Source organism: Culex quinquefasciatus, chromosome 3 (assembly GCF_015732765.1).
Source record: "Culex quinquefasciatus strain JHB chromosome 3, VPISU_Cqui_1.0_pri_paternal, whole genome shotgun sequence".
In the NCBI taxonomy this organism is placed as follows: Eukaryota; Metazoa; Arthropoda; class Insecta; order Diptera; family Culicidae; genus Culex; species Culex quinquefasciatus.
Genome location: NC_051863.1, coordinates 192,826,975 through 192,842,122, shown reverse-complemented (window position 1 = coordinate 192,842,122; position 15,148 = coordinate 192,826,975). Strand labels below are relative to the sequence as shown.

Here is a 15,148-nt window from a genome sequence, read left to right as displayed (position 1 = left end):
TGCTCTTCTTCTTTCCCGATGGTCTGCAGTGGCGATTCGTTCCGAAGTTCCGATCCTTCGGGGTGATGGCGGCCAGATTCGTTTCGTCAACCAGCGGACGGGCCGCGGGCTTGGCCGGTTTCCTCTCTCCTTCGGAACCTTGGCCTGTGGTTTGCTTCTCCTGCGGTGCAGCGGTTGTTCTTCGTTGTTTGTCCGTTAGCCTGCCTAGGAAATTTTCGCCTTCTGCGCCCTCTTCTGCTGCAGCTGATGTGGCCTCGACGACGATCCAAAATTATGAGCTGAAGTGGGGCGCAGCAGGCTGAGATTTTGGACTGCACGCGCTTACACTCACACACACACATATGTAACCGCTCGTAAATTTCGAGGTGATTCTGATAGAGTTATCTAAGCCCGCTCTCACGCACACTAGCACGCCATTTGTTTTGCTGGACTGTACAAAATTTAACCTCAATCTTTTTCGTGTACGTACACGCAATACATACGCACGTAGATAACTCTATTCCGAGGCTGGATTTAATTTCATTTCCGTTTTGCGTAACCGTGCAGCAACATCACAGAGGAGCAGCTACATTTTGATACCTTTATTGCCCCAACTCTTATGGTTCCGCAAATGTTCCCTTATCGGAACATCCCCGGGGCCTCCAGGTGGTGGCCACTACTGCCAAGCGCTTGGCGGCGCTTGCGAGATGAGCTGAGCTCCTCTCGCTTCGGTGGTAGACCACCGACTGAAGCCAGCTTTCAAATTTCCCGTGGTTTTGTAGGGAAGAGAGAAGGCTGGCGCTCGCGAGAAGAGCTGAGCTCCTCTCGCTTCGGTGGTAGACCACCGACTAAACTAATGCTGTGGAGGGGGTGGCGTTTATATTTATATCAAAACCGTCGGCCGCGCTGCTTCTGTGATTTTCCCCTCTGCTTGGGGAAGGCGTTTCATTTTTCGGTTTCATTTGGAAATTTTGGATTGCTACCCTGTATCGAGAAATTAAAAGTGAGAGTGTGTGCGTGCAACATGGAGTTAAAATTTTCGATGTGCCATGGGAACCTTCACAGCAACTGCACAGAAAGTTTAACTCCATGTTGCACACACTCTCACTTTTAATTTCTCGATAGAGCCCTAAGACGAAGTTCTTCGTCAAAAAAAAAAACAAATTTCAAGCCAATTTGTTAAAAAAAAATTAGCATGAAATTGTTTGGAAAAATGCATTTTACATAGATGAGTTTGTCAATCAATAAAAAATCATTCGAATAAAATGAAGTGTAAAATTTGTTTGTCCTCTTATTATCTTATTATCTTCACCCCTTATTTCAGCCAATTTGGTCCATTCATTCTGGAAATCCGTAAATCAACTTTTTTTTATATAAAAGGTCCAACAAACAATTTTGTTTTGCCTCTGACTCAAGCCGGTTTCAAAAACACTAAAAAGCAAAAAATATATAATTATGTTTACATACAAAAAAAAACTAATTTATTTAGCTTTAAACCAATTAGACACACTACCTACAAAAGCCCAAAACAAATTTCAGTATTATTTATTAAGAAATTTTTGAGTAAAACAGCAAAAAAATCAATGTTGCTCCGATTTAGCTCCAATTTTACAAGGGTACCGCGTCACGAAAAAGTAGAACTAAAATGAGCTTTTTTGTCTTTCTTTTTAAATATATTTTTAAGGAAAAAATGCTACAACAGCAGAAGTAATAAGAAGTACAACCTGTATTTTTCATTGTTTAACCCCTTCAGGCCTGAATTTTAAAATAGTAGTTTATGAAACAAGAAGGTTTACCGAGGTTTACAGAGTTGGATAAATATGACGAGTGCTGACAAAATCAAGTTTTGCAACGAGTAGCTTACAACATTTTTTCCCATTTCGAAAAACGCTTCTAGAATGGAATTTTACCCATTTAAGGTATTGAAAGATATTAATCTTCCATTCCATTATTTTTGGTTGGGAAAAGTAGGCCATTTCGTTGTCCATGCATTGAGTCGAAGAATCGTTTAAATAAAAAAAAATGTTGAAAACAAGGGCTGAAAAGTTCAACTTTTCAGCATCAATTACAGTGCTGGAACGTAAAACTTTTCAGCATTTGTTTTGAAAAGGGTTACTATTCGATTCTGTTTTTTTTTTGGTACAGAAAAGTAGGCTGTCTCGCCGTTCAAGAATGACAGAAAAAGGAAGTAGTTTCACGACGGAATTGCAAAAAGATATTTTAAGGTAAAGATAGGGAAATGATTCTGATGATGAGCAGTTCTCTACGAAATCGGTCTTTTTTCTTAAATTTTAATTTTTGTATTTTTTAATCCGACTGAAACTTTTTTGGTGCCTTCGGTATGCTTAAAGAAGCCATTTTGCATCATAAGTTTTTCCATATAATTTTCCATACAAATTTGGCAGCTGTCCATACAAAAACGATATGTGAAAATTCAAAAATCTGTATCTTTTGAAGGAATTTTTTGATCGATTCGGTGTCTTCGGCAAAGTAGTAGGCATGGATATGGACTACGCTGAAAAAAATGATACACGGTAAAAAAAATTGGTGATTTTTTTATTTAACTTTTTATCACTAAAACTTGATTTGCAAAAAACACTATTTTTAATTTTTTTTATTTTTTGATATGTTTTAGAGGACATAAAATGCCAACTTTTCAGAAATTTCCAGGTTGTGCAAAAAATCTTTGACCGAGTTATGATTTTTTTAATCAATACTGATTTTTTCAAAAAATCGAAATATTGGTCGCAAAAAAATTTCAACTTCATTTTTCGATGTAAAATCAAATTTGCAATCAAAAAGTACTTCAGTGAAATTTTGATAAAGTGCACCGTTTTCAAGGTAAATCCATTTTTAGGTAACTTTTTTGAAAATTGTCGCAGTTTTTCATTTTTTTAAAATAGTGCACATGTTTGCTTGATACGACCTTTAGTTGCTGAGATATTGCAATGCAAAGGTTTAAAAACAGGAAAATTGATGTTTTCTAAGTCTCACCCAAACAACCCACCATTTTTTATTGTCGATAGCTCAGCAAGTAATGGTCCGATTTTCAATGTTGATATATGAAACATTTGTGAAATTTTCCGATCTTTTCGAAAACAATATTTTCAAAATTTTCAAATCAAGACTAACATTTCAAAAGGGCCAAACATTCAATATTACGCCCTTTTAAAATGTTAGTCTTGGTTTAAAAATTTTGAAAAAAATGTTTTCGAAAAGATCGGAAAATTTTACGAATGTTTCATATTTTAACATTGTAAATCGGACAATTAGTTGCTGAGATATCGACATTAGAAAATGGTGTGTTGTTTGGGTGAGACTTAAAAAACATCAATTTTCCTGTTTTTAAACCTTTGCATGGCAATATCTCAGCAACTAAGGGTCGTATCAACAAAGTTCAAAAAAGCAAAATATAGAGAATTTTCTCAGCTTTTCAAAAATATTTTTCAAAAGTGTGCAAACATGTGCACTAATTAAAAAAAATAAAAACTTTGACTGTTTTCAAAAAAGTCACCTAAAATAGATTTAACTTGAAAACGGTGCACTTTATCAAAATTTCACTTCAGTACTTCAGCAATTCCCCACGAAAACAGCATGGAAAAAAACAAAAGTGCTCGGATCGGGCTCAAAATTTTTGTGGAAGTTCCCTGGCCGAAATAATTAGACCCGTATTTTTTTGTTTGGCCATTAGGGTGGCCTACGCCGTGTAAGGTTGTCCGAAAAATTGCCATTTTCGTCGATTTTCGCAAAAACCACTTTTTTCGAAAAATCATAACTCCTCGCCATTTCAACCGATTTAAATTGTCTTATACGCAAATGAAAGGTTGGCCTTTCAAAGAAAAATAGTAAGAAGTTTCAAAAATCTAGCCTAACATATGAAAAGGGCGTATGCAACTTTAAAATGCCGTTTTGACGGTGTCTGGACCAAAGAGCCTATGTCTGGAAATAATTTTATCGGATTCCCCGGACATTTTTACATGACAAACTAAAAAATAGGAGGAGTTCATTAACAGGATTTCGAGATATGATTTTTTGAAAATAAAATCCGTGTTTTTTAACGCGCCGCGCGCAAAAACCGGAGAATGACGAAATTGGCAAAAAATCAACTTTTTTCACAAAAACTGCGATAACTTAAAAATTTCAGCGATGACCTATACATGTCTGGGTACCAAAAGTTGCGTCTTTTAATTACGAAAATTTTGGTACCCAGACATCTCAGTCAAGTTTCAGTCGGATTAAAAAATACAAAAAAAAAATCGAATGACCGAAATCTGAGAGAACTGCTCTCATACAAAAATTATAGGCTAGTTTTCGAAATTTTGATTGTTGGTTTTAAAATTGTTGCCAAAAAAGTCAACAAAAAATCATTTTTAAATGTAAAACAATCTTCAATTTAAAATAAAAATGAAAAAAGCTAAAAAATAAAAATGCAGCAATAATGCGTTAAGGCTTGTATGGAGATCGGAAGGAAGGGGGTCAAGAAACAAATTTTTAGAAGCCCCAAGAAAACGTTCCCTCTGCTTTGTTCTGCTGTTCGTAAAGCTGTTTCTTGACCCCTTTTCTTCCGATCTCCATACTAGCCTTTAAACCGACAAAAAGTCACCGTGAAAAAGAGATAATTTTAGTTTTTTTTTCTTGGAAAATGAATAATAATAATAATAATAGACTTTGCGTTTGGTCCCGAGTTAAATTGCGGACAAAATAAAATCTAGCTGATGAGCATTGAGCTTTAGACATTCGTATTTTAGTTATTCTTTCAATATGTTGAACAATACATAAATTTGTGAACAATATATTTGATCAAGTCTGGATTTTTTTTTTAAAGAAAAAAGGGCAAATAATCTTTTTTTTTTTGCTTTTTTGGTGTTTGTAATACTTCTGACTCAAAACGGTTTCAAAAACACTCAGAAACCAAAAAAATCCAATTTTGTTTATTGGACCATTTTTGAAAAACATCAGGCGCAAACTTCTTAAGGTACAAAATAGATACGGTTCTGCAAACACATCAGAAACCCTAACAGTTCCCCCAACGTCAAGTGTGACAGTTCCCCTCTGTATTCGAATGTCAGAAAAGCATACAAAATTTCATCATTTTCCTTCCCATTTTCTCCACCACAGTTAACTGGTTGTACGGTCTGTGTTGGTGTGTTCCTGCCAGTCTGTCATCTCTTTGGATTTACAGCCACAACCCATCAGAACGTACGGGAAAACTTGTGTGTTGACAAGGCAGCAAAACGACCAGGGGGGACATCCCACATCAGACTTTGCTGACAAATACAACAGTGCTAGTATACGCGTTTTTGGTGCAGAAAAATTGTTTCAATATTTTGGCTCGTTTGATACCCACCTTGCGAAAGCGCTGATTCTGCGGAGATTCGGAGCAAGCCCGTCCAAGTCTGAGGCGTAATTTCGGTCGGAACAAAAATTAAGGTGCGCGAACTAGAGTGAGCCATTTTAAGGAAAGTCAACAAAGTGCTGAAATTGTGTGTTTTTGCCAGCAGAAGGAAAATTTCCAAGTGAGTGGCACTAAAGCCAAAAAAAACAGCAAGCAACCCCGTGAAGGACGTTTTATGAATCCAGCAGCGACTGGAGGAGCTTCTAGAAAAGACCGCGGCGGTGAGTATCTGTTGCTTTGGTGGCGTTAAAAAAGTGTCGGAAATTTACATAATACTCTCTCTGTAAAGGGTTTTGGCCTACGTGTCCCTTTTGCGTGTCCTGAATTGAGACAAACAGGATTGGAGCCGCCCCTCCAAGATGGAAGAGGAAGGGTGTTGACCTTCAGCACAGGTTTTTTTTTTGCCGAGCTCTCGAGAAGCAGTTTTGCGTGAGAAGAGTCTCAAATCTGCGAACGAGAAAAGAAACCTTCGGTGGACAGTTGTTATAATAAGCTAATTAGTCGCGGAGAAGCCTCCTGGAGCTAGTCGGATGGTTTTGTTGTAGTTGATATAGTCAGGCGATCGATTTACGTCACGCGCCCGTCACTTTGTGTGTGCGTGCGTGTGTACTGGCCACCAGATATAATAACATGCCATATACTAGGCTGTCGCATGACGTGGTGCTTGTTTACTTCCATTATCACTAGCGATGATAGTGGCGAATTTAGTCCAGAATTTGGGTTTGTGTCTGTGTGACTGTGTGTGTGTGTCTACCCGTTAAAAATAAAGCAGTCAACATAAATATTATGACCCTGTTGTTGCAATTTTGTGGAAGCAAAGTTCAATTGGAAATAACACTAAACAAAATAACAATTAAGGAAAATTCCATTTGACTAAGATTTCTGAATAAAGAAACCTTTGTCAAATATTTGTACATTGTAAAAATTTAAAGCATACAAACTTAAATTAAAACATCACATAATAACCAATTCTTCTCAAAAATAAGAGAAATTTAAAAAATAAATCAAATCAAATTATTCGCTCTACAGCATTGTATTGCCTTGGCGTTCTCGATTGCGAGATTCCTACTCGAAACTAAGTGTCCGAAGGCTTGATTGTTGAAACAATTGCAAACCTCTTTTTACACGTTAGCTTCCATCCACCCCGGGATTCGAACTGACGACCTTTGGATTGATGGTCTAACTGCCTACCAGCGACTCCACCAGGACAGGACCCAGGGAGACGACTCATACACCTGGACTGAGCTAACGACCTAACCTTTTTTTAGGTTAGTCCGGGCCAACATTTACTTCCCGTTCGACGGAAGGCGTGATCAGACAAATCTCGTCTCAAAATTTGCCACCGGGACCTTCTGGGATCGAACCCAGGCCGACTGGGTGAGGTGCAATCACGCTTACCCCTACACCACGGTCCCGGCTATACCGTGAAATTTTTCACTTGTACTTATTGCAAGTCTCAATTTTATATGCCTCTATTCAACTTTTTTCGAGCCTGAAATTAATTTTAATACACAAGTGTTGAGACTTGTTATTTCTATTTTTATATATTTTTTGCTCCCCCCTCAACCCGACCAAAGCCGAGGGACAAAATTTCGGTCAAATTCCAAGTTCTTAAATTTTTAAATTCTTAGATTCCGAAATCCTTCAATTTTGAGTGTAATTTTTTGCATTGTTAAATTTAAAGCTTATAAACTGCCCATGTTCGCATAAATGTCCCATATGCAAAAACAGCAAGCTGAGAAAAACGCATTTGAAGTTTGTCCCATACATAAGGCTACGTGTTACATTTTCGCGAAAAAACTGGATTTACTCCGGATTTCTAGAACAAAGTGCTGGATGTTATAGGCTCTTTTGAAAGAGCACACGATTTCGAACCAAACTGCATCAATAACTCGAAATCGATGAAAATGCATATGGGACATTTATGCGATCAGGGGCAGTAAAATGCCCTTAAAAATGTTTCGAAAAATCAGGGGCAAACAATATATTTTTTTCAAAAAAAAACTGGAAAATTTAGATATTTTCTTCAAAATTTTCCAGTTTTTTTTAAATATATATATATATATATTTAAGGGCATTTTTTAAGCTTTAAGAGCGAGTTTTTCACCAATGTGTAACAGGTCGTATCGAGGATGTCGCTGCTCCGATTTGGATGAAACTTTCAGCGTTTGTTTGTCTATACATGAGATGAACTCATGCAAAATATGAGCCCTCTACGACAAAGGAAAGTGGGGTAAAACGGACTTTGAAGTTTGGGGTCGAAAAAACATAAAAAATCTTAAAATTGCTCGAATTTCCGTAAAACTTCATCAATTCCAACTTTCTTAAATGCATTAGAAAGGTCTTTTGAAGCACTTAAAAGTGTGCCGTAGACATCCAGGATTGGTTTGACTTTTTCTCTTAGCTTTTGCAAATTACTGTCAAAATGATTTTTTTTAAAACCTTAATATCTTTTTCCAACGGCATCCAACACCCATACTCCTATAGGTCAAAAGATAGGTAATTTTATAGACTAAAAGGTAATTTTATTGGCCAATCGCAGTTTTTCTCATAGTTTTTCAATTTTTCTAGAACAAACAATTTACAACGTTACTTTTTGCCCTGTATGCCGCCATAGCGGCATTTTCTGGTCTCAATTTTGTCATATTCGGAATCTTCGGCCAATTTCACGTAAATTAGATGTATTGGAGTTGTACATTTGATTGGAAAAATTGTCATTTAGAATGAATTAACATATTTTTTAACAATTTGTTGGATTAGGGGTAAAACAGGTTTTCGCCTACTTGATACAGCATTTGACATATTGATCACATGGTAAATAAGATCTTTTTCTTTTTTCAGAAATGTTTCATTTAATTATTTTTTAAATCAAAATTACAATTCTAATACTGCTTACTTACGTAAAATTGTCCGAGGATTCCGAATATGACAAAATTGAGACCAAAAAGTACCGTCTTTTTGGCCTACAGGGCAAAAATTAACGCTGTAAATTGTTTGTTCTAGAAAAATCGAAAAACTATGAGAAAAACTGCGATTGGCCAAAAAGTTAATACCATAGGCTTTTAGTCTATAAAATTACCTATCTTTTGACCTATAGGAGTATGGGTGTTGGAGGCTGTTGGAAAAAGATATTAAGGTTTAAAAAAAATCCATTTTTGACAGTAATTTGCAAAAGCTAAGAGAAAAAGTCAAACCAATCCTGGATGTCTATGGCACATTTTTATGTGCTTCAAAAGACCTTTCAAATGCATCTAAGAGAGTTGGAATTGATGAAGTTTTACGGAAATGCGAGCAATAAAGGAGAAAAGCTCGGAACTTAACCTCAAAGGTAAACAACCGAATGAACTTTTTTGACAGGTGTCAGTTCTGGCACTTAGCAATTAAAATTATAATTTTGTTCCGGTTGTTCCGTTTCTCATGGATACAAACACTCCTGGTCACGGGGCAAGGACACGGCCACGGAAATGGCCAGGAATTGACGCCTACACGGCCATGGACACGAAAACGGCCAGAAGCACGGGCACGAACACGGGCAGGAGTCTGGACAAGGAAACGGCCTACAGCACGGCCACGGGAACGACCAGGAACATGCAACTACGTGGTCAGGTGCACGTACACGAACACGGCCAGAAGCACGAACAAGCACACGAGCACTAATACGGAAAAAACGCGGATTATGACGTTTCGCATAATTGGAAGCAAATTCAAATTCAAAAAAATGCTAAGTCCCGATTTGACACCTGTCAAACCACTCAAATGGCACTCACAAAATGAATACTGAGTACTTTGAGTTCATCTGCTACGTCACGGTTTTCTTGCCTATAGAGGAGAAAAGCAACTCGCGACAAAATTTTGAGGCTAGGAATTTTGACAGATATGATTTTCATAAAGTATTCGCCTCCTTTTCTCTCCCACAGAAAACCTGGGAACGAGGTAGCTGTCAAACTAGGCCAAAATGTTAAAGTCACTCACAAAATGAACTTTGAGTGATTTGAGTTCATTTCTGACGTCACGATTTTCTCCTCTATATTAAGATTTTTTATGTTTTTTTGACCTCAAACTTCAATGCCGTTTTACCCCACATCCCTTTGTCGTAGAGGGCTCATATTTGGCATGAGTTCATCTCATGTATAGACAAACAAACGCTGAAAGTTTCATCCAAATCGGAGCACCTCGATACAACCTCTAGAACAAACCGAGCAATATTTACCTCTTAAATTTAACAATGCAAAAAATTACACTCAAAATTGAAGGATTTCTGAATTTAAGAATTTAAAAATTGAAGAACTTGGAATTTGACCGGAATTTTGTCTAATCAACAATCTAAAATGCCTTTTTCTGCTTTGGTAATAATATTTAGCTTGTTTGGACTCGTTTGAATTTTTTTGAATTTTTATTTATAAATTTACAATGTTCTGCACCGCAAAAACTTTTTTCTCACAAAAATAAAATTTTCGTTGATACTTAGAAACTTTGGAAACTTATGATTGCAAAACAACTGGTCAGGTGTATAATGTTTTTAAAACACTTTTTTCATTCACATGTTGAAACCGTGGCCTGTAATTTCATTTTTTTTTTACTTTTTTGCCCTTCCCCCCAATTTTGGTCAGAGTCGAGGGGCAGAAATATCAAAAAATAATTGCAACGGCCTTTTTTGAATTTGATAATATTCGAATTGTAAATTTAAAAAATTGTAATTTTCATTTAAAATTTTCTATTTTTTATGCTTTGAATTTTTTGTTTGCTGAATTTCGTTTCTTTTTCTAAATGAATATTTATATTTTAAAATTTCGAAAAAACTGATTTTGTTAACTTTCTCAATTTTAAAATATTTGTTTACTTTTAGGTATATTTGTATTTTTATTTTTTTAAATTCCCAACTTCTGATTTTTAAAATTTCTCTGATTCTAATCTATTTAAAACACACAAACCTAAATTAAAACATCACAAAATTACCACAGGCGAAAAATGTTACATTTGTTATTATGTTATTAGAAGAAAATTATGCTGACCTATTTCCTATGACTGATTTTTTTTATTTAGGCCATTGCAAATATATAAAAAGGCTCTACCCGAGGTCGAGGGGGGGTCAAACAAATTAAAAAAGTTAAAATTACAAGCCAAATTCTCAACATTTGAATGCATAAAGTGTTTTGAAATGCATTTTACACTATGTAGTTCAGTTGTTTAGCAATCATTAGTTTTATAAAAATGTAAGATTTGATGAAAACTAAAAAAAAAATTAACAGACACACATTTTTTCTACAGAACTGTAAATACATACAAAATTAAAAAAAAAAATCAAGAGTTGCAAATATGCTTAAAAATGATTTTAAACACAGAGAATTTTAAATTGATTTCAGCTGATTGCACTTGCATTTCCATTTAAATTTTGAAGTTTTTTTTGAAAACATTTTATTGCCCCCTTATTTTTTAACCGATGACAAAAACTTTTAAAAATATTTTGAATTGGATAATTTTCCAAATGTAAGTTTAAGAATTTTGTATTTTTATTGTTTATTTTTAATTTTTTTAGCATAGAGTTTTTATTTATCGATTTTTTGTTTCTTGAATAGGTACATATTTGTATTTTAAAATTTTGAAGAATCTGATTTTGTTGAGTATCTGAATTTTATAATATTTTGTTTATATTTGTATTTTTTGAATATCTTAATTTCTGATTATCTAAATTTCTGTGATTTAATGATAATTGTTAATATCAGGATACAAAATTATTGATACGTTTGTATTTTTCATCAAAAAACTTCGCAAAAAGCACCGCGCGAAAAAACCACACACACGCCACTTTTCCTTTTTTTTCAGCTGCGTACCGCGAAAAATCTTTTCGAGGTCCTTTCCTTGACCGTTTCTTGGCCGTTTTTCAAATGGAGTTTTGCATTCCTTCCAAGCTGCGTATCAGCCTTAAAGCATAAACAAAAAAAAAACTTTTCGAGGGAAAAAATCGTGACAACTGCATTGGTGTAAAATGCATTTTGAAACACTTTTTTTCCGTTGACATGTTGAAACGGTGGGTTGTTAGTTTAATCTTATGTTTTATTTTTTATTTTTTTTCTTATGCTGTAATTTGAAAAAAAGTTGTCACGTATCTTGAAAAAAAAAATACAAATAAACGCAATAATTGGTTGAATCGAAATAAGGAAGGTGTTTGGAACAAATAAAGTCCAAAGCAATCATCGAGCAATAGAAAGGATATTGAGGCCTAGAGAGAACCAACTTATCTAAGATAACTTTTTTCCGCTTGCAGTTAACTCAGCCCCAGACAATGGCATCCACCGTTGAGAGCAATCCCCACCCCACGGCACCGACGGCGCCCAGCCTGGAAGATCTCAACTCGGCATCGACCTCTTCAGCGAGCAATAAATTCAGCACCGCACCGGATTCAGGCGCAAGCGGCAGCAGCGGAGATCCGCAGCCCACGGCGTCCACATCTACAGCAGCCGATTCCACCAGCGGCCCCGAGTCGGCCACATCGTCCGCTGGCAAGTCCAAGATCACCCTCGAGGACGCCAACGATGACGACGAGGAAAAGAAGGACGACTCGGTGTTTGAGTGCAACATCTGTCTCGACACGGCCAAGGACGCGGTCGTCAGCATGTGCGGCCACCTGTTCTGCTGGCCGTGCATACACCAGTGGATGAATGGGTACCGGAACACGTGTCCGGTGTGCAAATCGTCAATCAGCAAGGAAAAGGTCATTCCACTGTACGGCCGTGGTGGCAGCAAGGAGGACCCAAGGTAGGACGATCATGGCAACTGTTTTGTAGGGGGGAAAACATGCTTTAAAAAAACTCTTCATTTTATTCTGCAGAAAAACGGCGCCACCGCGACCGGCCGGCCAGCGCACCGAACCGGAACAGCCGCAGGGTTTCCAGAGCTTTACCGGCGACGGTGGCTTCCACATGTCGTTCGGCATCGGGGCGTTCCCGTTTGGGTTCTTCACGTCGTCGCTCAACTTTGGCGACTTTCGCGGGAATCCACCGCACGAAAACACGCGCGAGTTTGACGAGGATCAGTTTCTGTCGCAGATTTTCCTGTACGTTGCGCTCATCTTTATGGCCTGGCTGGTTCTGGCTTAAGGAAAATTTAAAAACAAACAAACAAACAAAATACGACAACCAGCTGGTGGGGATGCTTTGTGATAATAAACGGTTATTTTTTTTATATTTTGGCTGGTTCGATTACCACTTACGAAAAAGCAAAGGAAGCAAATCTGTATCTGAGTATTTTGGGAGATATTACTGTGCAAAAAGGCAAGTTTCTTTCTATTCTACGTCTACAAATGTATTGTAAAACGATCCAGATTTAAAAAAACAAGGACCTTCTATTGATGTTACTTTTATTTACTTCTTCTTAGTCCGTATTGCTGTTCAACTTTTAAACTAGGTTTAATCCTTTTGGTACCTATAACTGCACTATTGTCTGTAAGCTAGGCATAGAATCGTCAAAAAGCTCAGTGCATTAAAACAAATAATGAAGATTAAAACAGTCACACACACGGTCTGTGCAGAGCAATGCAACCTAAGGGAAGAAAAATCAAACAGACGAACTCAATATAATTTATTTGACAGGAGAAAATGATATGTAAAACATTTATATTATGTATGATACAAATAAAACGTCAACGAAAAATGTAACCAAAGATTAATTGTTTCTTTGCTTTGATGACAATTAATTCTGTAATTCTGTAATAAAAAATAGTTAAAACATAGAAATATTAAATTAAAATGAAAAAATAATGGCTATATCTAGAGTTTTTTTTAAAAGTCCTATAAGCTATGGTCCTTTATATGTTTATAGGACCTACTAAAAAAACTGTAGATATGTAAAATGCTCCTACAAATAACACAAAGAAAACCATTTTTTGATTGAAACATTCTGAATCAATATTTGAAAAAAAAAAACAAAACTCTAAAATTTACACAGACTACCGTATTTTTTGAAAGTACTCAAATTTTCATAATTTGCAAAATGGGTATGAAATGATCCGAAATTTCGTGTGCATTTTCACAGTTTTAGAGTTTTTGGAGTAAATTTTATGAATTCCAAAAACAAAAAAGCAATTTTTGTGCATACGTAGCCAATTCTTCTCGAAAATGACATTTGAGAAGGGCGTAAGTTATTTAAATATTTTTTTATTTTATAATTTAAAAATTGGTGTATCTCAAGGCCGTTGCATCGTATCAAAAAGTAGTCAAAGACAAACTTGTAGGAAATTGGAGGTCTCCCTTAAAAAAAATACACTGAAAGAAAAATACACGCCACAGATTTTTCAATTTTTAAGCTTAAAAGTTAAATTTCAAGGTGCAGTCACGATTTTTTTCCGTTCAAAATTTTTGAAGAAATATTCTAAGATGTTACAAAAAGACTCACGAAAAATGCAGGATGGAATGTCTCTCGTAAAAAAAAATACAAAAATCATTTACTAAAACTGTTTTTTTAAAGTGGTCTAAACGTCAAATTTTTTAAAAATCGGTAAGGGAATCGATTCTCCATGCAATGTTACATAAAGGTCTTCATATTGACCATTGTCCTATGTCCAATCCTTGTCAAGATAGGGGAAATATACCCTTTCTTATCAAACAAAAAAAGCAAAGCAATCCACTTCAACGACCCCCGGGTCTTTTGTGGTCTCTGTTGCAAGTTTCTGCTCATTTCTAGGCGTCCGAAGGTTATGTGTGGTGAGTCACTCAAAACTTCTTTTACGCGAATGGGCCGACGTTTTACTTCCCCATCAGATGGAAGGCGTGATCAGGCAAATCTCGTCTTGAAAAATGCCACCGAGTCCGTCTGGGATTGAACCCAGGCCATACTCGGGTGAAAGGCTACCACGCTAACCATTGCGCCACCGGACCCGGCAAACACCTATCTTCGTCATGGTCATGGTGATTATGGATATTTTGATCATAATTTCTATTTTGCGAGACCAGTTCTCATCATTTTGGTGGCACACACATCCACACGCAAGATCGGAGGTTGACTGCTTAACGAAAGTCGCCATCAATATCTTTTCACTTGCGCTAACGATTTCAAAGCGCTTAAGATATAAAATTGCTTCCAACTACCGGCAACATGTTCTTTTGACCATTACTAAGTCATTCAGTTGAAAAATAATCCCGAACAATGTTAATAATTAGCAAGCGCCATAAAAAAAAACAAACGCGCTAAGTCTTTTGACGTTTCAATTTTGACTACCCATTCCAATCGAAGGCTGAAGAAAACCGAGCGAGAAGCGAAGGCAAATAAAGGACAAAGGGTGGCCCCCAACACCACCAACATGCTGGGGCAGCGCCTGTTGGAGTGAGCAAGTGCTGCCAGGAAACTTTCGCTATAAATGCTACTTTCCGTGAGTGTTCGCTTAAAATTTCATCAATTTTGGCAGCACTAAGCAGACTCAAAAGAGCGCTGGAAGAAAAAAAGAACTAAGCTGAAACTAGAATAATGGGCGTGGCCCAATGCACTCGACTGATTAAAATGTATTTTTGAAATATTTTTTTTAAATGCTTGTAAAAGGAATAGCATAACTTTTAATAAAATTGAAAATAAACAGAAATGTTCACAAAAAGTTGCTCTACTCGAGTATGTACTTGGTTTTAGTGAATTTCAAGGAACAATCCAGATTATCCAGCATCATTCAAACACGACCGCTTATTAGGCTTAAAATGGGCATATTTCCCCTACAGCGGTTTTAAAAATAAAAAAAAATGTTGAAAAAAAAAGGTTTTTTGGTGGTTTTTGGCCATTTCTATAGGGGAG

The 15,148-nt window shown here is 36.4% G+C and overlaps 1 protein-coding gene across 1 annotated transcript; it reads left to right on the top strand.

Moving 5' to 3' along the window:
* Positions 1-5,105: 5,105 nt before the first annotated feature.
* Positions 5,106-13,034, top strand: LOC6031005 (E3 ubiquitin-protein ligase RNF185). Its single transcript, XM_038261445.1, has 4 exons — positions 5,106-5,409; positions 5,481-5,595; positions 11,640-12,130; positions 12,204-13,034. Exons 3-4 carry the CDS (start codon positions 11,658-11,660, stop codon positions 12,469-12,471), a joined length of 741 nt encoding a protein of 246 aa, XP_038117373.1. The 5' UTR covers positions 5,106-5,409; positions 5,481-5,595; positions 11,640-11,657; the 3' UTR covers positions 12,472-13,034.
* The last annotated feature ends 2,114 nt before the right edge of the window (positions 13,035-15,148 follow it).